Source organism: Trachurus japonicus, chromosome 12, assembly GCF_045865225.1.
Source record: "Trachurus japonicus isolate A0001 chromosome 12, Traja_1.0".
In the NCBI taxonomy this organism is placed as follows: Eukaryota; Metazoa; Chordata; class Actinopteri; order Carangiformes; family Carangidae; genus Trachurus; species Trachurus japonicus.
This window is the reverse complement of record NC_140918.1, coordinates 1,244,398-1,270,123: the sequence shown is the minus strand read 5'-3', so window position 1 is coordinate 1,270,123 and position 25,726 is coordinate 1,244,398. Positions and strand designations below refer to the sequence as shown.

The 25,726-nt window shown below is 44.5% G+C and overlaps 4 protein-coding genes across 9 annotated transcripts in view; all 4 read right to left on the bottom strand.

Moving 5' to 3' along the window:
• Positions 1-1,643: 1,643 nt before the first annotated feature.
• Positions 1,644-25,726, bottom strand: part of LOC146976759 (NACHT, LRR and PYD domains-containing protein 3-like) — a 67,572-nt gene continuing 43,489 nt past the window's right edge. Inside the window, exon 10 of the mRNA XM_085792521.1 lies at positions 1,644-1,878. Within this exon, the coding sequence (XP_085648647.1) occupies positions 1,873-1,878 (6 nt within the window). The 3' untranslated portion in view covers positions 1,644-1,872. The remainder of the gene's footprint in view (positions 1,879-25,726) is intronic.
• Positions 1,646-25,726, bottom strand: part of LOC146976760 (protein NLRC3-like) — a 32,956-nt gene continuing 8,875 nt past the window's right edge. Inside the window, exons 4-7 of one of the 2 annotated variants that reach the window (XM_085792522.1) lie at positions 9,651-9,824; positions 6,495-6,665; positions 4,889-5,071; positions 1,646-1,871 (exon numbers count right to left, since the gene is read on the bottom strand). In XM_085792522.1, the coding sequence (XP_085648648.1) occupies positions 1,865-1,871; positions 4,889-5,071; positions 6,495-6,665; positions 9,651-9,824 (535 nt within the window). In that variant the 3' untranslated portion in view covers positions 1,646-1,864. The remainder of the gene's footprint in view (positions 1,872-4,888; positions 5,072-6,494; positions 6,666-9,650; positions 9,825-25,726) is intronic. The other variant, XM_085792523.1, reaches the window with a different exon arrangement.
• LOC146976762 (NLR family CARD domain-containing protein 3-like) lies at positions 9,853-11,550 on the bottom strand. The gene is made up of 2 exons (XM_085792530.1): positions 10,832-11,550; positions 9,853-10,049 (listed from the first exon to the last, which is right to left on the bottom strand). Exons 1-2 carry the CDS (start codon positions 11,530-11,532, stop codon positions 9,995-9,997), a joined length of 756 nt encoding a protein of 251 aa, XP_085648656.1. The 5' UTR covers positions 11,533-11,550; the 3' UTR covers positions 9,853-9,994.
• LOC146976761 (protein NLRC3-like) lies at positions 13,924-19,887 on the bottom strand. 5 transcript variants are annotated; one of them, XM_085792525.1, is made up of 5 exons: positions 19,749-19,887; positions 17,474-17,680; positions 16,120-16,226; positions 15,650-15,919; positions 13,924-14,893 (listed from the first exon to the last, which is right to left on the bottom strand). In XM_085792525.1, the coding sequence occupies exons 1-5, from the start codon at positions 19,865-19,867 to the stop codon at positions 14,082-14,084; spliced, it is 1,515 nt and encodes a 504-aa protein (XP_085648651.1). In that variant the 5' UTR covers positions 19,868-19,887; the 3' UTR covers positions 13,924-14,081. The 5 variants fall into 5 exon arrangements, with proteins under 5 accessions (XP_085648651.1, XP_085648653.1, XP_085648654.1 ...); XM_085792527.1 differs by lacking the exon at positions 17,474-17,680 and having other exon boundaries at positions 13,929-14,893; positions 15,650-15,916; XM_085792528.1 differs by lacking the exon at positions 17,474-17,680 and having other exon boundaries at positions 13,929-14,893; positions 16,159-16,226.

Sequence of the window (25,726 nt, the reverse complement as noted above, 5' to 3'; positions counted from 1 at the left end):
AAAAGACGTGCATATATATAATAGGAATGTAAAATAATAGCTAATAGCTGGGTGAATGCAGTGTAACGTGGTCGACAGGTCGGAGCTCCAGCAGCCGATCATCGGTGATGCAGGTGAGGTACATCAAGTCCAGGAGCCGTAACCCACCAGTCTCAGTCCATGACAGTTTAATGTGTTGCAGCTTTACAGTTTGAGACAGAAACTAGTCTTTGGGTTCTGTAAAACAATTTAAAACAATATCATAATACGTTTCACAGCTTTACATTAGCTTATTAATGCTAACATCGGCTACAATAACGTGTCACATTACTCCTCATGGGATCTTATGTAGGCTAGTTCAAACATGGACATGTATTTAATAAGCTTCTGAGATTACTTTCACCGTTAAATATGAAGTTTACCTCGAGTTGTAGATGCTAACGGTGTTAGCAGCGTAGCCGCTCGGCAGTTAGCCGGTGTTGCTGGGTAAATTAGCAGCCTCGCAGACACGGGTCCGACCCGCCCCTCAACCTCCTTAGCTCCGCCCCCTCGTCCAAATATGGTTTCTTCTGGCTCCAAAAATCGAAAATGGCGGCGCCCTGAAAGCCAATCTCCTGGCTTCACAAACGGCCCTTCACAAACCAATGGGTGACGTCACGGAGGGTTGCCACCTGGGCTTAATAGTGTTTCATATGCCATGTCCTTTGTCCTGCCACAGCTTGTGGTTTGTGATACTGAGATTACTGTGGTGAATATTTTAATATAACAAATATTGTGTTATTTATTCACATTGAGTTATGTGTTAAGATTTTGATTATACTGTATAGTATTGGGATATATATTGCTATGTATTTAATACAATCTGTATTATTTGAGATGTGATGATTGTGTGCACACTTGATGTCTAATTGGTCCTGTTTCTATATAGGCCAGGTTTGATGGCGAGCTAGAGCCTAGCCCGGGAACCTACTGAACCTCCACTGCTCACTGTCGGGCTGGTAGGAGGCATTGTGCAGCCGCTCCTCTTTCTAACTCTTGCCCCTTGCCACACACGCACGGCCCGCACACACATTACACACACTCACCCTCCAACACGGACTTTCCCCCCTTCCCACTGGACATTCAAACATTGGGCCGTTGCACTGAGCGTGTGCCTCGCCACTACAGGCAAAGTTGAACTCTCCCTTTTTGGGCAATTGTGGAACTGTGCGCTGCAACGTCATTCAAATGAGAAATGATGAAATGAACTGTATGGCCATTTGTATTTCTATTTTATTTATCACTGCTAATATTTAATGTCTATGGTTCACAATTATAAAATGTTTGTATAAAATGATAATTGTGTTGTGTTGCTAACTTTAACCTAAACTTAAACAGGGTAGCACGCTTGTTACACTGGGGTTAAAGTTTTTTCCATGATCAAAATAAAGATATCAGTCAATCAATCAATCTGGACCAACTCAACGTTCACAGTCAGTAAAAGCTTCAAATCAAAGTCTGGTGCAGAGAGCTGGGTGAAGCCATGTCCGCTCCCAGCAGCAGGTGAATCAGGCTGCTTCTCCCATCGTCACATCGTCACATCAGACTGGGCTCCAATCAAGAAACAAAGGCCCAACGGAAACAGGGTAAAGGACAGCGCCCCCCTCAGGCAGGGAGGGAGAACATAACACAGCAATGGAGCATTGACAGGTGAAGTTCAGAGCAGCTTCATGAGCTTTAAGTCCAGAGACACTGAAGATGCTCTGTCAGGTCCAGAGGACACACAGGGACAATGGTGGACTGGACTCTGTGTGTGACAGTGGAGCTGTTCTCAGATCAGTTCAGACTGCAGCGCTGGAGTCTCCTCCACTTCATCTGGTTCATCTGGCAGGAACTGATGTCCAAACTATGGTCTCAATGCTAATAACGCCGCGTACACCTACACAGACAGAGGAGAGGTGATGAATGACAGACTGTTGAGTCAGTGATGCAGCAGCTACTTCAGTCCTGTTCAGACCAGATGTGTCAGTTGTTGTCAGTCAGTAGTTGAGTGAGTGGACATTGGCCTGTAGTGAGAGTGAAGCCGTTTCCTGTAACATTGTGTAGAGAGGGGGGGTGGAACCACCTTCACACCTTTTCACACTGTATTGCTGTGTCTTCATCAACAACATGTGTTTAGTCAATCTGATATGAGTGATAGATGTGTGGCAAGGTGAAGAGGGCCCGGGCGGGGATTGAACCCACACCTCCCGAGTCATGCGCGCTTGCCAAGTAGCCAGGACGCATGATCAACTGGAGGCATAGTGTCAGGACCTGTCAACTGTCACAGATGCAACAGGACGTCTGGCTCCTACTTCCTGGTTTCATCCTAACACCTTCACCTGATGCTGGAACATTTAGACCAGGGGTTGGCAATTATATTTGTCAAAGGGCCAGAATTTTTCTCAACAGACACCCTGAGGGCCGGACATTCAAATAGGCCTAGATTGAAATTAAATTCACCTTTTGGTTAATAATTTGGTTGTTTATATTTTATATTTTTATTTCTCTTGTGCACATCATTTTTATTTATACACATCTTTGGTGTTTTGTATGATATAAAATTAAAAATTTTGACAAAGCCCATCATATCATCATTTACATATCATGCTGGAGCTTTACACTGCTACTACACTGAGGGAAAGTTGGCGTTTTCAAGGTGGAAGTACAGACACTACTTTAATCTCCTTGAGGTAAAAGGCAAGCACATACATGTGAGGTGTACATTATGTCCCGGAGTGAAGTGTTTGTCCACGTCCGTTGTAAGCAACTCCAATCTTTTGAAGCATCTCTCAACGGCACACGCTTCTACAAAACTAGTGGCCCAAAACACCGTTGTTGACACCGTTTGTGATGATAGCAGGGCTGTACTGCGAAGCGAGTTTAGTGTGTTAGCGAGGTATGTTGAGTCTAAAGCCAGGCTCTCCTGTGCTACAAAGGTGGCTCTCTTTTAACCCGGCTAGATCACCATGGTATCTTATGCTTAGCTCATAAAATCGCCTCCAGCGCCGCTGTTTCACAATTTAACTAATTTACAGCTGCGTCAGCTTTACTTTGAAAGTCCAGTGGACCTGGATCAGAACGGAGCGTTTGATCAGCTGCTGTTTACTTCTCTCTGAGCGTCTCCGCCTATAGATGTTCAGCTGAGGGAATATGCTGCTCAGCTGTTGATCCGACTCGCGTCAGGAGCTCATATAGTGTAGGTATATTAGACCAGTGGTTCTCAACCTTTTTGGGGTCCGGGACCCCCTGCATATTTTTGATCGACCCTGAGGACCCCCCCGCCCCAATTTGCAATTTGATAGAAACAGGGGGAAAAAGTGCATTTTAAATTGCATTATGGCATTTATTTACTCGTTGAGGCAAATATAAGCTTTCAGTTGTAACTTCCAGAACAAAACATCATACTTATGCAGTGGCTGCAGACACCTTGAGGGACATTCAAATAGGCCTGATTGAAACTGAATTAACCTTTTTCCCTAATAATTTGGTTGTTTAGATTTTCTATTTTTATTTTGTGCACATAATTTTCAATGATACACATCTTTGGTGTTTTGTATGATATAAAATGAAAAATCTTGACATAGCCTATCATCATTTATCATCATAATTTTGCTGACAATCAGGTCTGTTGTGATGATACAAGTCATTGGTCCTGACATGTGTTTCTCTTCTATAACACACATTGTACATCTCGGAGGCGACGTCTCTCCTCTTTTTTTCAACTTGAAAGTTGCAACAACAACAAACAATTCAGCAATTCCAGCTCACGTAACAGTAACTTTTCACACATGGGCTTCCTTCGCCTTTCAAACGAGGCAGAGCTCAGTGGGAAACAGTAGGAGAGACACAGGCCGAAGGCAGCGGGACACAACACCGGGGGAGAAGCAGCCGCGCACCGCTACGGCTTTTGAGTTGGGAGCGTGCATGACGCGCGTCTACATTGGGTTTGAGCGCGCGCAAAAGAAGCTTCATCTCAACGGCCCCTCATGCATGATGCACAGTGCACACACAGTTGAACCAAGGCGGCGGCCAAAGTCACCCACGGCCTTTGCAGACAGGGAAAACCCTGCGAGTCCAGCCGGCGGTAGCTGGGCGTTTCCTTATCCCAGTGCTGGGGCTCACAGGCACACACAACACTTTGCATGTGTTTTCGTGTCCCAGCGCATTGACTTACAGGCGGGCACAGACGGAGAAATACAGTACGCAAACTATTAAAACTCGTGGGCCAGATTGGAAGGTCCGGCGGATATTTTCACGGACCCCTTGCAATCACACCACGGACCACTAGGGGTCCGCGGACCCCTGGTTGAGAACCACTGTATTAGACTATAGCCTATATATTTCACTTTTATCACCACTGAAAGAAATTGTGTGCTCGCAGCAGTCAGATAATCAGATGGATAATCTGTAAAGTTAATAATTTCACTTAATGTGGCCATGAATAAATAAATTTCGATGTTTCGCCTGTTATATCAGTGTTGCCCAAACGCACATCTTGAATAGGTCTCCGCTGTTTTCACATTCACACACAGTCTTTGTACAGAGACAATATGAGATTTGCTTATAGCCACAGCACTTAAAAAACCCTGTAACCTATTTTCATACGCACACCAGCCTCGCTTTCAATAAAACACACACTTGCATTCCATAATTGCGATCAGTGAAATATAAGAAAACAATAAAATACAATTTAAAAATGAGAGAAAAAAAATCTGAATTCTTTGACATATTTAAACTAAAAAAAAAAAAGTAACACAATAGTTACTTTCCCTGGTAACTAGTTACTATTATAGTGAAGTAGTGGAGTTACTAACTCAGTTACTTTTTGGGAGAAGTAATTAGTAACTGTAACTATTACTCATTGATCTGGAGGGAAACAGCTACAGACTTGACTGACCTCAGAGTCTCCAGTCTACAGTCTGGACTCTCCTGGAGATCACGCAGATCCTCCAGGTGTGAATACTGCAGCTCGTTGTCTCTCACGTCCAGGTGTTTCAGGTGGGAGGGGTTGGACTTCAGAGCTGAGGCCAGAGAAGAACAGCTGATCTTTGACAATCTGCAGCTCCTCAATCTGAATAAAGAATAAAAGAAGAACAACATTCATTCACCTCTTCATGTCAAAACTGATTGATCATTGCTGCTGACCCCAGGACAGTCTGTCAATATAGAATCAATATCAGACTGATCACTGACTAAACACTGACTCCAATAATTTTATTCAGGACTGAACTGGATCAAAGTCTAAAGGTCCAGTCATGATCCAGGACTAAGGTCTTTCTTGGTCCTGGTCTCAGGAAACTAAAACTACACACATTCAACTGAACACACACCTGTTGAAACCCCCCCCCTCCCCCCCCCCCCCACACTCACACACACACACACACACACACATCTTATGTGATGGCTTCAGACCAATCAGTCTTTATTCAGTCAAATGCTCTGACTTTAAGATCAGATTCAAATCATCTCTGTGAACAAAATGAAGTCAAGTGAACAGACATCATTGATCAGACTGAGTGAAATGATCTGAAAGTGAAGAGTCATTGTCAGTGTGAGAGAAGAACAAGTGGAAACATGAGACAACAACTATTTCAAACATCCTTCATTCATCACATCAAAGTCAATGATTCAAGTTCTGAGTGAAGATCAATCAGGTTCAGTTGTGGATCAAAGATCTAAGATCTACAACAGTAACAGTCAGTGAACTCACTCCAGATTCTCCAGTCTACAGTCTGGACTCGCCAGAAAACCACTCAGATACTTCACTGAATCCTGCAGGTTGTTTCCACTCAGGTCCAGGTGTCTCAGGTGGGAGGGGTTGGACTTCAGAGCTGTGACCAGAGAAGAACAGCTGATCTTTGACAACCCGCAGTTGTCCAATCTGAATAAAGAATAAAAGAAGAACAACATTCATACACCTATTCAGGTCAAAACTGATTGATCATTGCTGTTGACCTCAAGACAGTCTGTCAATATAGAATCAATATCTGATCAGACAGATCACTGACTAAACACTGACTCCAAGACTTTGATTCAGGACTGAACTGGATCAAAGTCTAAAGGTCCAGTCCTGGTCCAGGACTAAGGTCTTTCTTGGTCCTGGTCTCAGGAAACTAAAACTACACACATTCAACTGAACACACACCTGTTGACAAACCCCACCCACCCACCCACATCTTATGTGATGGCTTCAGACCAGTCGGTCTTTATTCAGTCAAATGCTCTGACTTTAAGATCAGATTCAAATCATCTCTGTGAACAAAATGAAGTCAAGTGAACAGACATTATTGATCAGACTGAGTGAAATGATCTGAAAGTGAAGAGTCATTGTCAGTGTGAGAGAAGAACAAGTGGAAACATGAGACAACAACTATTTCAAACATCCTTCATTCATCACATCAAAGTCAATGATTCAAGTTCTGAGTGAAGCTCAATCAGGTTCAGTTGTGGATCAAAGATCTAAGATCTACAACAGTAACAGTCAGTGAACTGACCCCAGAGTCTCCAGTCTACAGTCTGGACTCTCCAGAAAACCACTCAGATACTTCACTGAATCCTGCAGGTTGTTTCCACTCAGGTCCAGGTGTCTCAGGTGGGAGGGGTTGGACTTCAGAGCTGTGACCAGAGAAGAACAGCTGATCTTTGACAACCCGCAGTTGTCCAATCTGAATAAAGAATAAAAGAAGAACAACATTCATACACCTATTCAGGTCAAAACTGATTGATCATTGCTGTTGACCTCAAGACAGTCTGTCAATATAGAATCAATATCTGATCAGACAGATCACTGACTAAACACTGACTCCAAGACTTTGATTCAGGACTGAACTGGATCAAAGTCTAAAGGTCCAGTCCTGGTCCAGGACTAAGGTCTTTCTTGGTCCTGGTCTCAGGAAACTAAAACTACACACATTCAACTGAACACACACCTGTTGACAAACCCCACCCACCCACCCACATCTTATGTGATGGCTTCAGACCAGTCGGTCTTTATTTAATCAAACGCTCTGACTTTAAGATCAGATTCAAATCATCTCTGTGAACAAAATGAAGTCAAGTGAACAGACATTATTGATCAGACTGAGTGAAATGATCTGAAAGAGAAGAGTCATTGTCAGTGTGAGAGCAGAACAAGTGGAAACATGAGACAACAACTATTTCAAACGTCCTTCATTCATCACATCAAAGTCAATCAAGTTCTGAGTGAAGATGAATCAGGTTCAGTTGTGGATCAAAGGTTGTGTCCGAAATCACTCACTCATTCCCTCCTCCCTACTCCCTATATAGTGAATTCAATATAGTGGACTATATAGTGGACTCACTGGTCAAATAAAAAAACACTTTCGGACACTACTCCGCCGCACAGTTAATGACGTATTACGTCGCGTCACAACTAAGCATAACGTCCGCTAGCTTAATGCTAACGTTAATGTAAAACACCATAGACGGGCTAACAGAAATTAGCATCGCTATCCAGAGTCTGTGGTCAGTTTATAACACTTGTTAGGAAATTTGCTCCGACGTTTGTTGTGGGAGTCTGTGGAAGCCGTGACCGGACAACTCTGACAGCCTGGACACATTTATTGAGGCTGCTGCACTACTGCATTTATTTGGTAGCTACACCGGTCGTTCTGGGCCGGTGTGTTAACGGCGTCGATCCGTGACCGCAATGCATGATGGGATATCTTGCTCCGGTTAGTGACCATCGGATGTTCACTACATTTCGCGGTGAATTGTGGGATAGATTCAGTGCACTATATAGTGAACATTAATAATCACTAAACATTCGGACACCACTACAAAATGGCGTGGTCACTATATAGTGAGTAGGGGGTGATTTCGGACACAGCCAAAGATCTAAGATCTACAACAATAACAGTCAGTGAACTGACCTCAGAGTCTCCAGTCTACAGTCTGGACTCTTCAGAAAACCACTCAGATACTTCACTGCTGAATCCTGCAGCTTGTTGTTGCCCTGGTCAAATCAAATCAGTGCTAATGGATCAGATGTGTCCTGATCAATGACCAGTGTCTAAATCAGGGGCGGAGTGGCCATCGGGACGACCGGGAGATTTCCCGGTAGGCCGGCGGCCAATAAGCTGAAGTGAACCGGCCCACAAGCTTCCCTGCGCGGCCATGTGGCGTTCATGAGTTAAAGCTAACTAACCGTACATGTCCCCATGAAAATCTCCAAACTCTACTTGCACATGTAAGAGGAAGTCCAACCATTATTTCTACCACTTCGTGTCTCTCTACATCTCACTCATGGTTGCGATAGTGAATCAGATTCTCCTCAATCCAGGCTACTGAATGATTTTTGTTTAGCCTCCTATCTTTATCTAATTATTTTTGTTCAGATGTTACAGAACTTCCATGACCACAAATATAAAATAACCAGCAATTTAATTTGTTTGTTTGTTCTTAAATTAATATAGAATGGTGCAAAGCCTCATGGGAAATGGGAAATGCGTTAGCCTATCACTGTGAAAGTTATCATTAAACTAGCTCACGGAAGCCGACCAGAAAACCTTATCAGTCCTGCCCGTGTGTCACATTATTTATAAGTTATATTAATTTAACAAGACAACACAGTCCGTGCTTTACTGTAAGTGGGCCAGTGTGGGTCGGTACGCGGTAGCGTTACGAGCCGGAACCTCTCACATCACAGCAGCAGCCTACTCTGTCTTCTCCATGGGCACCGAAGCATCTTGGTGAGTAGGACAAGACCCGAAAACCGTGGCGTTTGCAGCGCGCTGTCAGTAAAATCCATTTGCAGAGCAGAGAGGGGGAAATACAGGAGCAAACGTGACTGGATGTAATGTTATGGTCAGCAGTGTTAAGTAAATCTGCTTGAGAGGCACTAATTGCAGCTCTTTCACCCCGTTCTGTAAACATTTCTGTAGGCTACTTTTTTTTTTTTTTTTTTTTTACAAATCCATGATCTAACTGGTGCCAACTTCTGAAGGAAATTCGGGCTGATGGTGGGCTGGTGCGGTCAGAATTTCCCCGGTAGATTTTGGTGCCCCACTCCGCCCCTGGTCTAAATGAGTACAGGGACTTTGTCCTTCTGTTCTTGTGTTCTTCTGTTATTGGGCCTCAAAGAGTCTGAGCCCTATCAGAGCCTTTCAGACGCATGTCACATCTACAATGGAAGGGCAATCAGCTCTTTTTGGAACATTGAAGCCTGTAAATCTGTTTGAACAGACACCAAGAATAAAATGACCAACAGTGAAAATGGACACAATAGATTCTGTTTTCAAGAATCAGCTGGAAATCAACTGGAACGTTAGAAACCTTTGATGTTTCCTGAAATCTCCAATCTGCTGCCGTTCATCATCATCACTGATGTGACTTCAGCTTGGTGAAATATTTGTTGAAGCTTCTGTCATGTTCAAATCAGCAGCAGAACATCTGTGAGTTTGATTCTCATCAAGTTTTTTTGAGTTGATTTGAAGATCAAAATCTTGACAAAAAAAACAGAGAACTTCCCTCCGTCACAAACACTGACTGGTCTCACCTTCTTCTGGTAGTAATAAACACTGAGTCCTTTCTCTTCTCCAGCTCTTTGTTGAAATCCTCAACCAATGAACAAGTGACACTTCAAACATTTGACCTGAATACAGACAAAAAACTACGACAGACAAACTGACCTCAGAGTCTCCAGTCTACAGTTTGGACTCTCCAGTCCAGCACAGAGATCCTTCACTCCTGAATCCTGCAGGTAGTTGGAGCTCAGGTCGAGTTCTCTCAGGTGGGAGGGGTTGGACTTCAGAGCTGAGGCCACGACTTCACAGTGAGTCTCTGAGAGTTCACAGTTCCATAGTCTGTGATTAGAGAAAACATCAAATCTGTTCAAATCAAAATATGATGTAAATAGTGAAAAGACAGTTGGTGCATGTGATGGTGGGACATGATGATGGGATGGTTCAGCTCATCTTCTGTCACTGGGATGATCCTCATGGCTCGGTCCTGCACCTGATTGGCTGGGCCCTTTTTAAATAGAGTCTATTTCCTCCTGAAGGAGCTCTGAGGCTTCCTCTTCTTTAATTCTATTCAACAACAACATCCAATGATATCACGAGATTTCAGTCCTGAGCTACAACAACATTCATGATATTTGTAAAAGCAACAACCTAAACACCTGTTACTGAGTCAGGAGAAAGTCACAGAGACTCAGAACCAGTGATGAGCCAGCAGGAGCTGAGCTCCCTCTGCTTCATCATACAAAAATCATCAATTTTGTCTGTCCCTGGTCAGGAGAAGCCTGAGGCACAGCCCGACCTGAATCATTATAGCCTACATATTCCCGCGACTCAAACTGACGCGTCCAGTGTGGCCCAACTCACCCGACCGGACCGGACCGGACTGTTGAGAACTCAAACCTAAGCCCATAGGGCTCCATGACAGGCAGCCCAGTCCAGAGAGCAGAGAAGAGAGAGAGACTGCACAGCAGCAGGTGTGTGTGTGTGTGTGTGTGTGTGTGTGTGTGTGTGTGTGTGTGTGTGTTATACAGGCAAACCCCAAATGGGAATGTAGGGAAACAGCTGAAAACACTGAGGTGGAAGATCAGTGGAGCTGCTTTCATTTGTTTTATCAGGTTTGAATCAAACCAAAAAGTCAGTTATTCACTGAGCAGCAACAACACAACCAACTGAAGAATCTCCATGTTGGAGCTCACAGCTTTGACAACAGCTCCAGAAGAAACACAACTGACCTGTCGTTGTCAAACTAAGAAGAATGAGAATCAATGAAAACTGGGTTTATCTGAACTTGACTAAATTACTGATCTGATACACTGATCAATAATTATATTGATCCTGTCTGGACTCACTTAGCCTTCCTGCAGTTCCTCACAGCTGGGATCAGTCTCAGTCGTCCCTGAGCTGATGTCTTGTACTTCTTCAGGTCCAACTGGTCCAGAACCTGCTCTGACATCTGCAGCATGTAGGCCAGAGCTGAACACTGGATCTCAGAGAGTTTCTCCTCTGATCTGTTCTTTGACTTCAGGAACTGTTGGATCTCCTGATGAACGGACTGGTCCTTCATCTCCGTCAGACAGTGGAAGATGTTGATGCTTCTGTCAGGAGAGATTTTATCACAGTTCATCTCCTTCAGGTTGTGGATGGTTCTCTGGATGGTTTCTGGTCTGTTCTTTCTCTGACCGAGCAGACCTCCTAACAGCCTCTGGTTGGACTCCAGAGAGAGGCCATGAAGGAAGCGAACAAACAGGTCCAGGTGACCGTTTCTACTAAGGAGGGATTTCTCCATGGCTCTCCGCAGGAACTCATCCAGGGTTGAAGCCTTACGTTGTTCTCCCAGGAAGTTCTTGAGGACTTGTGTGTTCCTGTTGGTGAAACAGTGGAACATGTAGACTGCAGCCAGAAACTCCTGAACACTCAGATGAACAAAGCAGTAGACTGTTTTCTGGAAGATCACACTCTCTCTTTTGAAGATCTCAGTACAGAGTCCTGAGTTCACCAAGGCCTCTGTGACATCCAGACCACACTGCTCCAGGTCTTCTTGGTAGAACATGATGTTTCCTTCTTCCAGCTGTTCAAACGCCAGCCTCCCCAGCTTCAGAAGAACTTCCCTGTTGGCCTTCATCAGCTCCTGCCCTTTACTAGAGGTCAATGGACGGTGGGTTTTTAATGATCGAAAGAATGACAACAGTTTGGAGCCTGAATAAGCTGATGATTGATTAATCACCTGATCCCCTGTGAAAACAAAATGATATTGTTGTAAATGAACAAGTTGAAGATAGTTTTTGTTTTGGCAGCTGATCATCACAAACTTTATCACAAACTCTACATTTTGCTTTTCCAGGGGATATTTCTAAAGAGACCATTTATCTAGTCTATCAGCAGCATAGATAGATAGATAGATAGATAGATAGATAGATAGATAGATAGATAGATAGATAGATAGATAGATAGATAGATAGATAGATAGATAGATAGATAGATAGATAGATAGATAGATAGATAGATAGATAGATAGATAGATAGATAGATAGGTTTTATTTGTCATTCTTATGCGTCACATAAAAACGAAATTATGTTTCACACATCCATCGTTCGAAATCAAGATCAGTGCATTACTTTCAACAATAAATAAGTAAAACATGTATAATTAAAAACAACATATAAAATGAATGATCATAAATAAAAGAGAATAAAAGTTATCATTAGATAAACACTCTAAAAAATCAGTTAATTCACATTCTTTTGTTAAGGAGTCTGATCACTGTGGGGAAGAAGCTGGGAAGAAGCTGTTCAACAGGCGAGTGGTTCTTGCTTTGATGCTTCTGTACCTTCTTCCTGACTGCAAGATTGTGAACATGCTGTGAGAGGGATGTGTGGGGTCCTTTAAGATGTCCTCTGCTCTGCGCACACAACGGACTCTGTGGATGTCCGGCAGATGTGGCAGTGGCACACCAATGATTTTCTCTGCTGTTCTCACTACCCTATTTAGGTTGTGCCTCTCTTCTGCTGTGCTACTGCCAAACCAGGATGTGATGCAGTATGTGAGAACAGTCTCGATGGTGCCTCTGTAAAACATGGTCAGGGCAGGTACAGGAAGGTCGACCTTTTTCAGTCATCGGAGAGTGAAGTCGTTGTTGGGCCTTCTTAATGACAGCTGTGGTGTTGACTCTAGAGGTTAGCTCGTCAGTCAGAAGGACCCCCAGGAACTTGGTGTCGTGCACCCTCTCCACCTCAGAGTTGTTGTTCAGAGGGAGATGGTGCTGGTGCCCAGCCCTCCTGAAATCTATCACCATCTCCTTTGTTTTGGCGACATTTAGGGCAAGGTTGTGTTCCGAGCACCAGGCTACCAACTGCTCCACCTCCTTCCTGTACGCCGACTCGTCACCATCGGTAATGGCAGTAGTTTTACTCTCACCATTCTTAGAGAAAAAATGTTTGATTTCCTGGGCCCCTGCTCTGCTGCTCCTACTCCTTCTCAAGTCTTTTCTGGGGGGGGGCATCATCTAGCCTCCCTGCTTGCTGGAGTATTAAGTGAGCGCACTCCCATGAGGAAGAACGAAACCATTTTTTAAAGAAGGGGCCAAGGGGGTTATTGAAAATATTAAAATTAAAATATTGTCACTTTGTGGCTTTGTTTTAGTTCGGATTCATTAGTATGAATATATATTAGTTAAGTTTATGCATAATAATTTTGTCATAGAGGATGCTGGGGGCTGTGTGTGGGCCCTAAGTGGGCTGTGGGCCCTTAGAATTGTCATCACCATTCCCCCCTATACGACGGCCCTGGTGCTGAACCAAGAACTGGTGCTAAGCAGGCACTGGCTCCGAACCAGCCCCGGAACCAGCTTGGTGGAAAAGGGCCAATTACAAAAACGTTCTCACAGAAATTGGTCCATGTCAAAAAATAAATACATTGACATGTGATTTTGTTGTTAGTGTTCTTTTTTTTGCCAGTGCTTTAAAGCAACAATGTTTGGGGATATGTGGCCTTTTATATATTTGAAAAGAAAATATTGTACTGTAGCCTACCGTAAGATAGTCACTTTCATAGAATTCTTTATTTAATAAAATATCTACAACAAATATTAACCGTAGAATCGAATCGTTCTTACACTAATCGAATCGAATCGGTCTGTAATAAAAGGATATCGTTTTTTAATCGAATCGTAATCTGTGTATCTAGATTCATATCGAATTGTTTATCACAGAGAGATGTGCAACCCTACTAGTTAGTGAATGAAGTGTCAGAATTTATTTGTTAATACCTGCAGTGAGAGGGATGAAGCAGCAGACCTCTGTTTCCACACTTGAGACTAAATTACAGACTAGCTACTCAGTGTCTGGTTAATTCTCACTGCATTTCCACATGTTTCTCAATAAAGTCCGCAATAAACTTCTCAATAAACTCCTTCATTCACACCTAGTTAGTGAATGAAGTGTTCTCAGTAACAGAGGTGTTCCCCTGGCCTGACGCTTGTGCACATCTGCTGCAGTAACATGATGCAGCTGACTGTGACTGGAGGCTGCACAGCCATCGGCCACTATCAGAGCTGAACTGGAGCAATAACAACAGTTTATGAAATCTCCTCTCCACCTCCATCACTCACCGTACTTGTTCTTCTTCCTCTTTGTCTGGACCAGCAGGAAGTGTGAGAACAGGTCCGTCGTGGTCTTGGGCAGCTCTCCTCTCTGGTCTGTGGTCAACATGTGCTCCAGAACTGTAGCACTGATCCAGCAGAAGACTGGGACTTGACACATGATGTGGAGGGTCCTGGACGTCTTGATGTGTGAGATGATTCTTCTGGACAGATCTTCATCACTGGACCTCCTCCTGAAGTACTTCTCCATCTGGGCGTCAGTGAAGCCTCGGACCTCTGTTACCCTGTCGACACATGTAGGAGGGATCTGATTGGCTGCTGCAGGTCTGGAGGTGATCCAGACCAGAACCGAGGGAAGCAGATTCCCCTGGATGAGGTTTGTCAGCAGCACGTTGACTGATGACGTCTGTGTGACATCAGACACAACCTCCCTGTTGTTGAAGTCCAGTGACAGTCGGCTTTCATCCAGGCCGTCAAAGATGAAGAGAAGTTTACAGACAGCCAGCTGCTCTGCTGTGACCTTCTGTAATGTTGGATGGAAAACATGGAGCAGCCCGAGAAGACTCAACTGCTGATCTCTGATCAGGTTCAGCTCCCTGAACGAAAGCAGAACCAGCAGACTGACATCTTGGTTCTCCAAGCCCTCGGCCCAGTCCAGAGTGAACTTCTGCACGGAGAAGGTTTTTCCAACGCCAGCGACGCCGTTGGTCAGAACCACTCTGATGGGTCTCTGTTGGACAGGTGAGACCGTAGAGACGTCCTCTCTCTGTTGGACAGGTGAGACCGTAGAGACTTTGTCTCTCTGTTGGACGGGTGAGACCGTAGAGACTTTGTCTCTCTGTTGGACGGGTGAGACCGTAGAGACTTTGTCTCTCTGTTGGACAGGTGAGACCGTAGAGACTTTGTCTCTCTGTTGGACAGGTGAGACCGTAGAGACTTTGTCTCTCTGTTGGACGGGTGAGACCGTAGAGACGTCCTCTCTCTGTTGGACAGGTGAGACCGTAGAGACTTTGTCTCTCTGTTGGGCAGGTGAGACTGTAGAGACTTTGTCTCTCTGTTGGACAGGTGAGACCGTAGAGACGTCCTCTCCCCGTTGGACAGGTGAGACCGTAGAGATGTCTTCTCTCTGTTGGACAGGTGAGACCGTAGAGATGTCTTCTCTCTGTTGGACAGGTGAGACCGTAGAGACTTTGTCTCTCTGTTGGACGGGTGAGACCGTAGAGACTTTGTCTCTCTGTTGGACAGGTGAGACCGTAGAGACTTTGTCTCTCTGTTGGACAGGTGAGACCGTAGAGACTTTGTCTCTCTGTTGGACGGGTGAGACCGTAGAGACGTCCTCTCTCTGTTGGACAGGTGAGACCGTAGAGACTTTGTCTCTCTGTTGGACAGGTGAGACTGTAGAGACTTTGTCTCTCTGTTGGACAGGTGAGACCGTAGAGACGTCCTCTCTCTGTTGGACAGGTGAGACCGTAGAGACGTCCTCTCTCTGTTGGACAGGTGAGACTGTAGAGACGTCCTCTCTCTGTTGGACAGGTGAAACCGTAGAGACGTCCTCTCTCTGTTGGACAGGTAAGTCTTTAAAGATGTCGTTGCACTTGATTGGAGTGTCATGGAGGGTCTTCTTCTTCTTGGACGTTGTCTCCAGCTGTCTCACCTCATGTTGGGTATTAACCTCTTCACTCTGTCCCTCTGTGATGTAGAGCTCAGTGTAGATCCTGTTGAGGAGGGTTCCACTTCCTGTTCCACTTCCTGTTCCCTCAGTTCCTTCAGTCACTCGTTGACATCTGCTCCTCAGACTGATCTTATGTTGATCTAAAACCTCCTGCAGACCACCATCTGCTGAGAGACAAGAGACAGAGTCAGACTGAAGACAGAGAGTCTGACAATCTGATCAGATTATTTTCATCAGCTACAGAAAAACTACAGACAACAAAGAGAAGGTTTGAATCCTTATCTTAAATGTCAGTGCTGTGTGATGGAACAATGACTCTGGAGAAAACAACAAATGACCACATCAGCAGACAGATGTTCAGTCTCACTTTGTCCACAGCTGCTCTGATTGGCTGTCTGCAGCTCACCTCTGGTTCTGGGTCTTTGTCCACTGCAGGACAGCTGCATGTCCACAGAGACACCGCTCCTCTTCTCTCTGTCAAGACATTTCTGTATCACCAACATGTCACAGTCACAGGTCAACATCTCGGCTCTAACTGGTTAACCACCTCAAGGGGCGGGGCTTCAGTAACCAGAGGAGCAAGGCAAGGCAGTTTTATTTGTAAAGCCCATTTTTACAGTTTGTCTCAAACGTCTTCAAACAACATCCTCTGCCCTTAGACCAGTGGTTCTCAAAGTGGGGCCCCAGGGTCCTTGAGAGGGTTCAACAGGGTCCCCAACTTTTTCTTGAAATTGTACTTTTCTTGAATTTCATTTTTATCTAGAATTTAAAAATTAAAAAAAAAAAAATTGCAAAATTTTACCATTTTTTCTAGAATTTCAAACTTTTTTGAGAAATTTTAGCATTTTTTCTAGAATTTTTAACTTAATTTTCTTTTTTTTTAATCTTTCCACTTTTTTTCTAGAAATTTTTAAATATTTTTGGGAGAAATTGTTCCACTTTTTTCCAGAAATTTATCTACAATATTTCCAAAAATTCATGTCATTGGCCCTAATTTGAACGTACGTTGACTAAAAAAGTAACGTTCTTCAGTCTTAGAACAAATATTTGTGTATTTCTGGTGTTTGCTTCAAAATTTTGTCCAATAGGGGTCCGTAGCCTAATTTGTGTCAATTTGAACCACTGCCTTGGACCCTCACATCGACTGAGGAAAAACTCCCAAGAAGATCCTTTTAACAGGGAAAAATTGGAGAAACGTCAGGTTGAGCAACAGAGGAGGGATCCCTCACCCAGGACGGTCAGACGTGCAGTAGATGTTGTTACAGACAAGAAAACAGTTTTATAGCAGAGGGAAAGAAGAGAGAGAGAGTCCTAATGAGCTCTTCATCCAGATGCTGCTGTGGCTCTAATGAACCTGTGTTGGAGCTCTGGTCCAGTGTGAGGAGACTGAAGCTGACAACAGAAGCTTCAGCAGCTCCACCTGAGCTTCACTACATGTTGTGGAGAAGCTCAGACAGTCACAGACAGGAAACGCTGATTACTCCTCTCTTTAAATTCATCATTCTGCTCTTTCAGCTGTTCGGTTTTTCTGGTTTTTCAAAATAAAAGTCTCTCTGCATCAGCTGCTTTAATGTCTACTGTGACTTCAGTTTAAAGGCTCAGACGTGGGGATCGTACACAGAGTCTGATGGATCTGGTTCCTGGTTTCTCTCTGTTTCCTTCACATGAGTCTAATGACTGAATCATCTTCAGCTCAGTTTACAGTAGAAACCGTCTCTTACTGTGAATCTGAGGGTCCAGGTTCAGAACTGAAGGTTGGCATCTCTCCTTTGGACCGGTCACTCTTCATAGACGGACAGATGGATCCTGTAGACTCTGAGGGTCCAGGTTCAGGACTGAAGACTGGCATCTCTCCCTTGGACCGGGTACTCTGCATAGACAGACAGATGGATCCTGGAGACTCTGCTCTCAGTCTGTGTTTCTGACCTCTGCAAACACAAACATGTGTTCATTCATATCACATCAAGCACCTATCAGTTCTCTGATGACAGACGCATTGTGGGAAGTCTACAGTGACATCAGCGTCCAGCACCACACCGTGTAGTGAAGGACTGATTGTCACTGACTGTAGCTACACACTGAAGTTCAACGGTCGGGGTGTAAAATGATCCTGTTAACTATCGGTTGCTCCTCCTTCTGTGTATCGGCCACAGAAGGAGGAGCAACCGGTTTTATGTTATGTAGCTACTTGTTTTTAATGTGTCTTTGTTTTATCCTATGTATTTTGCTCTTTTGGATTTTACTATGAAGCACTTTGTGAGCCACTTCCTCCTAATATGTCACGGAGACTCAGGAATAATGTTCATATAACATACTGAACTCACCAACAACAATAGTAGCTACAGCCAGAATATTCGCATTCATAAAAAAATTTTTGCAGACCGCAAATCATGTTTATGTTTTGAATTTATGTGTTGGCATGTTGCGCGACCCAGCACTTTCTCCCAGTCACAGCGTCAGTGGCATTTCAGCCTCCGGTCTGCCAGTCAAGCTTCCACTGAGCTGCCACTAAGGCTGGGAGATAAAACGAGATCATGAAAAAAAAGAGAGATCATTTTCTAATTTTGGTTATTATGGTCATATTTCCTTGATATCACACAGTAGAAATAAGCGGCTTGTTGCTCTGCCGTTTCATACACAGCTCGCTGTTGTAGCCCAGTTAGTTTGAGCTGCAGCTAAAGCTAAGGGGAAGAATTACAAATTGAAAGTTAGAAAAGAGGGAGGAAATGTGGCGAAATGGAGCCGAAGGTAAATTAAGTGATGGTGAACGTGTGGAGCGATTCATGAGATGAGTCCGGCCCAGTCAGGTCGCCTGTCTCCGGTCGTCATGTTTTATGATCCAACGTCAGAAAGTGAAGGAGAAATGGAGCGGCTCATGTTGTTTTTTCTGTGTTAAGACGTCTTGTTGGCTCATCTACGGCAGTGGTTCTCAACCAGGGGTCCGTGGACCCCTAGTGGTCCGTGGTATAATTGCAAGGGGTCCGTGAAAATATTTGCCGAACATTCCAACCCGGCCTGCAAGTTCTAATAGTTTACGTAGCTAAGGTATTTCTCCAATTCTGTGTGCACCTGTAAGTCAATGCGCTGGGACATGGGAACACGCTCAAAGTGTTTGTGTGTGCCTGTGAGCCACTGCACTGGGATAAGGAAACGCCCAGGTACCCAAATCACCATCCATGTGCGAATGTTTGGGGATCCGCTGGCTCTGGCTGGACTACAGGGTTTTCCCTGTCTGCAAAGGCCGTGGGTGATTTTGGCCGCCGCCTTGGTTCAACTGTGTGTGCACCATGCATGGGGGCCCGTTGAGATGAAGCGTCTTTTACGCGTGCTCCCAACTCAAAAGCACGTCCGCGACTCCGCGGCACACAGCTGCACGGACCTGCTTCTCCCCCGATGTTGTGTCCCGCTGCCTTCGGCCTGTGTCTCTTACTGTTTCCCACTGAGCCCTGCCTCGTTTGAAAGGCGAAGGAACCCCATGTGTGGAAAGACATCGTCTGTTACTATTGTACGGAAACGTGAGCTGGAATGATTGAATTGTTTGTTGTTGTTACAACTTTCAATAAAGTTGAAAAAAAAGAAAGACGTCGCCTCCGAGATGTAGAATGTGTGTTATAGAAGACAAACACATGTCAGTACCAGATCAGAACAGACCTGATGGTCCTTGGTCCTTCCTCCATATTTTAACTGAAAATCACAGGGCATGTCTCAGGAAACAAGTCAGCAGTGTAAACCTCCAGCATTATGTAAATGATGATATGTCAAGGTTTGCCAAGGTGGGGGGTCGAACAAAAATATGCAGGGGGCATGTGTGTGTGTCAGCTGCACACGGGGGTGGGGGGGACAACAACGCGCTGCTGTGTTTTGAATTAGATTGCAGTAACAATTTTGGCGACATTCTTGCATATTGCTCCTTTGACGGCAGCAGCTCAACAAACTAAACTGAACTCTGATGCAGAGACAGTTTGGAGGTTCACACGTTTGTAGCAGGTCTCTTACTGTGACTCTGAGGGTCCAGGTCCGTGACTGAAGACTGGAGGACGATCTTTGGACCGGTCACCCTTCACAGGGGGACAGATGGATCCTGGAGACGCTGCTTCGTTCCTCTCTTCCTCCATATTAACACTGGACTGCTCGTCAGTTAGTCTGAGAGGGAAACCAGTAACACTGTCGTCTTGTCTGAAAAAATGTCAGTTTTTACTGTGGGAAAAGGAGAAACATGGAAAGACTCCTACAGCCATCAGAAAGCTCTGTGTGAAACTTTGTCAAATAAAAACAACAACTGAAACTGCAGCGCAAACTCTGCAACATGTGGACTTCACGTTTTGACGAGAGGGGAGTGGGAGACTTCATCCTCGTTTAGATGTGCTCTCATTACATGACGAGGACTTGAATGGCGCCGCTGTGATGATGGGTCCATGCCTATGTTCCCACAGCCCTATGTTCCCACAGCCTTATTTTCCGTCAGCCCTATGTTCCCACAGCCCTATGTTCCCACAGCCTTATGTTCCCACAACCCTATGTTCCCACAGCCCTATGTTCCCACAGCCTTATGTTCCCACAGCCTCATGTTCCCTCAGCCCTATGTTCCCACAGCCTTATGTTAGAGCCCTATGTTCCCACATTTGAGATTTATCACATGGCGAATGCTCTGCTACATGTGGAAAGATGTCTATGGGTGTGATGTTATGGGAACATAGGGCCTAATTTTCAGTGGGAAAAAAGTTAGAAATGTGCGAACATAGGGCTGTGGGAACGGATACATGCTGTCATTCTGACATCCCGTCATTCCGACATCCCACCATTTAGACATCCCACCATTCCGACAAGGCTTTATATAAGGAAATGTGCGTTACTCAGGTGACTCGCTCCTACTTCTCTGGACTCTCTCGATCTATGTGGCCTGTCTAGCCTCTACCTGGTCTTTTTACTAAACTTAACCAACTCCTTTCTTCGTTGCCTAAGCCCAACCAGTGCAAAATCTTTTGGGGGAAAAATACGCTATTAAAGGAATTGTCGGAAAGGCAGGATATTTTTTTTTTAAAGAACAAAAATACTATCATTCCGACCATAGGACGCAGGAATTGTCGGAATAATGGGACGTTTGATAGAAAATGAAGTGTTGCCATTTAGACAATTAGAGGCCTATATCGGACTGGTGGGATGTCGGTCAATTAACAAAAAAAATGTTAGAAATGTGGGAACATAGGGCTGTGGGAACATAGGGATGTGGGAACATAGGAATGACTCCGTGATGAGAAGCGGGAGTCGGGAGTCGGGACCGGACCGCTTTGGTACGGATTGTCAACAGTCCGTTCTTCACGTTAAATGACGGACGGCTGTTTTTCAGATAGTGATTTAAAACGACGGGCTGGCGCTACCGCTTCTCCACGTCTCATTTCAGAGAGAGAGAGAGAGAGGGGAGGGGCGGTGCGAGTGTGCGGGGCTCATGCAGACTGCACTCTCGCTGACGCACGACGAAGGTGTGTTCAGGTACCGAAATGTGGTACCAATTGACTTTATGTGAATCGATACTCGGTACTTTGGTGGGAATTCGGTCGGTACCAAAAAAGTACCGAATTTCGGTACCCATCCCTAACACTGACTGATTAACACACACACACTGTGACCTTTGACCACTAAAGTCTTATCAGTTCATCCTTGAGTTAAAGTCGATGTTTGTGCCAAAGTTGAAGAAGTTGCGTCGAGGTGATACTGAGACAATGTGCTGACGAGACTGAGACAGACAGACGATGTATGACTCCACATGGACAAACTGATCCACACACTCTAATAATACACTAATAATAATCATGATACTAAGATTAATACAAATAATGAGAAGAACACTCACCTTCAGTCTCTCCTGCTCTCTCCAGTCTAAAATGGTGTCAGTACCTGTGGCTCCTCCCTCTTCCAAAGGAAAGGAAATGTTGTTCAACAGGTACAACTCGTTAGTGTGAATGCTTTCACACCACACATCTCTCTGACAAACAGAGACGCCACAACGGGGCAGGTAACCCAGGCTGGAAGGGGCCCCAAGACACGGCTGACATTGGTCAATGGTCCTTATCAATAACAAGATGACTGAACTGCTTTAGACACTGCAACGTCGATGCATCGGGAACCCCCCGCATAGGGCCCCTTCTAGCTGTTACTGGTTAGTGGCTGTTAAGGGACCCCACGAGACACGGCCGATATTGATCCATATCAACGACACAACCTGAAACCCCCATAGAGACTGTAGCGACACATTTGGAATCCCCCTTATGGGGCCCCGACTTGCCGGCTTTCTGCCATACTTTAGGTTCTGAACAAACAGAAAGCAAAAATGAAGCGAACAGATCCTTCAGGGCATGCAAAAGAAGAAAAAAAAGAAGAAGATGAATAAAAAATAAAAATGGTAAATTCAAACGTGTATCATCTGACATAATTTTAAAAAAAAGTTGTGATGCCACTTTGTCCCAGTCTCACCAAGCACAAGTTTACTGCACATTAACAGCTTATTTAAACAGTAATTAACAGTAGGCTAACTAAGTCACTAATTTGTATTTGGAAGAGGAAGATATTATATATCTCCTTGAATTTTCTGGTTTGGCCTAAATGTTACATTAAACAACAATATTAACACGGAACACTGAAGTTGTTATTGCAAATGGCTGTTCATGAATTATTCCATACAGATCTTAATGTTGAGAGTGTAGCATGCACAATTCTTGCATGAACATAAAGCAAGCTGACCAAATACATTGTGCTCCTTCCATGGTTTTTTTTCCTCTAGGTGCTTTGTTGAATTTTTTTGGACCAAAACAACAACAACAACAACAACAACAACAACAACAACAGCTTACCTCTGCAGATGAAGATAGGAAGGTTAAAAATAAATAAATACAAATTACAGTGATTTGCTCTCCAATTTGAATCTATCGTGAGATTATCTGATTTAATACAATAACACAAACTAGAAAATTTCCTCTCGGGAAATTTTGAATGGGCCACGGCTACTGCCGGTTGTGCCATCTCTGTCAACATGGGAATCAAACCCACGATCTTAAGGTCAAGACAGAGCTGATCAGACAGACACATGATCATCTTTCTATAAGCACTGATATGGAGGAGCTGTAACCACATTAGGTTACCTGTGTGTGTGTGTGTGTGTGTGTGTGTGTGTGTGTGTGTGTGTGTGTGTGTGTGTGTGTGTGTGTGTGTGTGTGTGTGTGTGTGTGTGTGTGTGTGTGTGTGTGTGTGTGTTTATCTTGTGTAATAGGGCCAGGACTCAATTAAAACAATTAATCTAATTAATTAGAGGCTTTGTAATTAATTAATCGCAATTAATTGCATTTTAATCGCATATAAATATTTGACCTGAGAACAGTGAGAAGCATTTTTTTCACATGGATTTTAGTATACCATTGAATGACTGAATAGCTTAAAGGATCCATCACCTGAAAATCACTTTTTTTCAGGTTATTGCATGTATAACTCGATCTTCTCTGTCACTTCTCTGTGACCATAGCTGACATGTTTTCCGGGCAAAAAACTTCACTCTCGCCTCCTCCCCCTTGAATTCACCAGGAGAGGAAAAAAACGCGACTTCTGATTGGTCTTCTCGTTGACGTCACCGAGAAGCCGAGGATCAGGAGAGGGAGGGGGGACTATCCCCCCGCACGCTGTACGCAGCAGCCGGCAGCGGTAGTGGTAGCTGTGAAACAGGCAAAAAGCTGTTTTATTTCCTGCTGTAGCGCTGTTATTACGTCACTTTATTAAGTTTTAATATTTTTTGATGCGAGAAAGTAATCGTTTAGATCCAAATAACGGCTGTTTAGAAGTTCGCTCTGATGTTTTTCGGAGAGAGTGAAGCTCCACCTGTGGAGCAACGACCGCGACATCACAGAGGCAGCAGCCGGTCTGCTGACGTGCTCGGCCAGCCACAACTACATCGACACCGCGGCGGACAACACGTTCGTTAATTAACTTACCCGCAGGCTTTTAGAGGTTTACCATCGGCTGGTTAACTTCTTTGTATGATATAAATGCTAGTCTCATTGATGAAATCTAACAATTGTGGCAGTTTGTTTGAATGAAAAGTGAAGCTTCCTGTGTGTAGCCTACTGGACAGAGGAGTGGCGCTGCCTGGGGGCTCTGTATGTAGGAGAAATCACCACATTAACGTCAATAAATACATGTTTTACAATGAACCGATCAGCCTGCATTACATTTTATTTATTTATATATCCACCTTTTTCTGAACGTCAAAAACGTAAGCCGGTTTTGCTCTTCCGGTGGAATTTTATATTTACGTTTCCATGGTTTCAGTAGTCGCGGTAAATGCATGGAATTTTTTTTTTTTCAATGACAATCTGTAGAACAAGATCGCGTGTTTTTCTCGCGAGAGCAAAATTGGGTCCACAAATAGGGATAAATAAAGGTGAATGTTGCATATTATTTCTCAAAAATGTGCATTTAAGACCCTTTCAACACCTAAAACCAATATAAACACCAGGTGATGGATCCTTTAAGCAACAAAACATTGTTTTTTTTTTCAAGGTGGTACTTAACCAAGACCAACATGCAAATTATCGATTAATTCATTAATCGATATTTGATACAGATTTAAATGGTCTTTCCTGCCAATACACTATGATGATTACTGTAGTATTTAACTAGGCTACATAAATCACAGTAGCATAAACTGATTTGTTGAACGGACCAGGTGATGGGCTGACTGGTCCTGTCTAACTTCTGTGTACTGGGTGCCATTGTGCAGGGTGTTAAGGCAGCCTTCCTCCACTGCAGTCCCTATGGTCCTGGACCCTCTGGCTGGTGGGGTGGGCTGCTTTCAGCTGGGGGGGACTCTATCAGCTGCTCCCACGAGAGGCATTTGACGCATTTGACACCAACAAGGTTTAACTTTAAAACCAGATTAAATCATGGTTTAAGTTTAAATTCTGTTGCACGTTAACTGTGTTTTAATCACATGAAGGTGTGTGTGTGTTTGTGTGTGTGTGTGTGTGTGTGTGTGTGTGTGTGTGTGTGTGTGTGTGTGTGTGTGTGTGTGTGTGTGTGTGTGTGTGTGTGTGTGTGTGTGACTGTAATCACATGAAGCTGGCTCTAGAGTCTGTGTGTGTGTGTGACTGACTTGACACATAGTTAAGGCGGGTTTACACTGCACGACTATTCGTCTGTTCACATCTCAAACTGCACGAGCGTCCCTCTTCAGTCCTACGTCTCAGATCAGTCTCAGACCCCCACTAATTGCACGTCGTTCTACGATTGCGCTCCACCACGATTACCCTGCGATGCCGCTGAGATTTGTGCTGCTCTATAATTGCTCGATTGTAAACCTCAAATTGACATTGGTTCCTGATATTGGTTCCTATATAGCAGAGTCCATGTGGAAGATCAGACCGACAAACACACACACAGAAAGCGCGCATCACCTCCAAGGCCGGTGTTGCAGAGAGAGAGAGAGAGAGAGAGAGAGAGAGAGAGAGAGAGAGAGAGCGGCGCTCTCCAGCCAGCTGACGTGTAGTTCACCTGCAGCTCACCTGCAGCTGTCAGAGGAGCCTCGCTAGTTCTCTCTCTGGCCTGCACTTTGTTTAAAAATTCAGCTGATCAGGAGCCAGAGCACAGTGGACGTGGCTGGTGTAGGCTCGCTATTTTATACTGTAACGGCAAGAAAAAATAATCGTCCTCAATTGCTGATTGATAGTGTGTGTATTTGTCGGGCTGATCTTCCATCACGGACTGCGCTGCATTACTGATCATCACCCGGTCACCCTGTCTGTCACAGCTGTGGTCTAACTTCAGCTGGTCACTCCCCTGTCCCTCCTCTCTCTGTCTGCCCGTTCTAACTCCATCTGACGAGGTTCAGCATCACACTCAGGTTCACGCAGAGCCTCACTAACCATACGTCCCGATTATGCTCACGACCCCGCGATCCCTCTAAGATTATGCAAATTAGGCTGCGACTCGTC

Bases quoted from the DNA above. Each gene is read 5' to 3' on its own strand.
- LOC146976761 (XM_085792525.1), bottom strand. From the start codon at position 19,867: ATGGAGGAAGAGAGGAACGAAGCAGCGTCTCCAGGATCCATCTGTCCC. The intron at 17,681-19,748 runs GTAAGAGACCTG...TTGTGTTTGCAG, and splicing joins CCTGGACCCTCAGAGTCACA to AGGTCAGAAACACAGACTGA. The intron at 15,920-16,119 runs GTGAGACTGAAC...CTTGTCTCTCAG, and splicing joins TCAGAGCAGCTGTGGACAAA to CAGATGGTGGTCTGCAGGAG.
- LOC146976762 (XM_085792530.1), bottom strand. From the start codon at position 11,532: ATGTTCTACCAAGAAGACCTGGAGCAGTGTGGTCTGGATGTCACAGAG. The intron at 10,050-10,831 runs GTGAGTCCAGAC...GTTGTTGAATAG, and splicing joins AGGAACTGCAGGAAGGCTAA to AATTAAAGAAGAGGAAGCCT.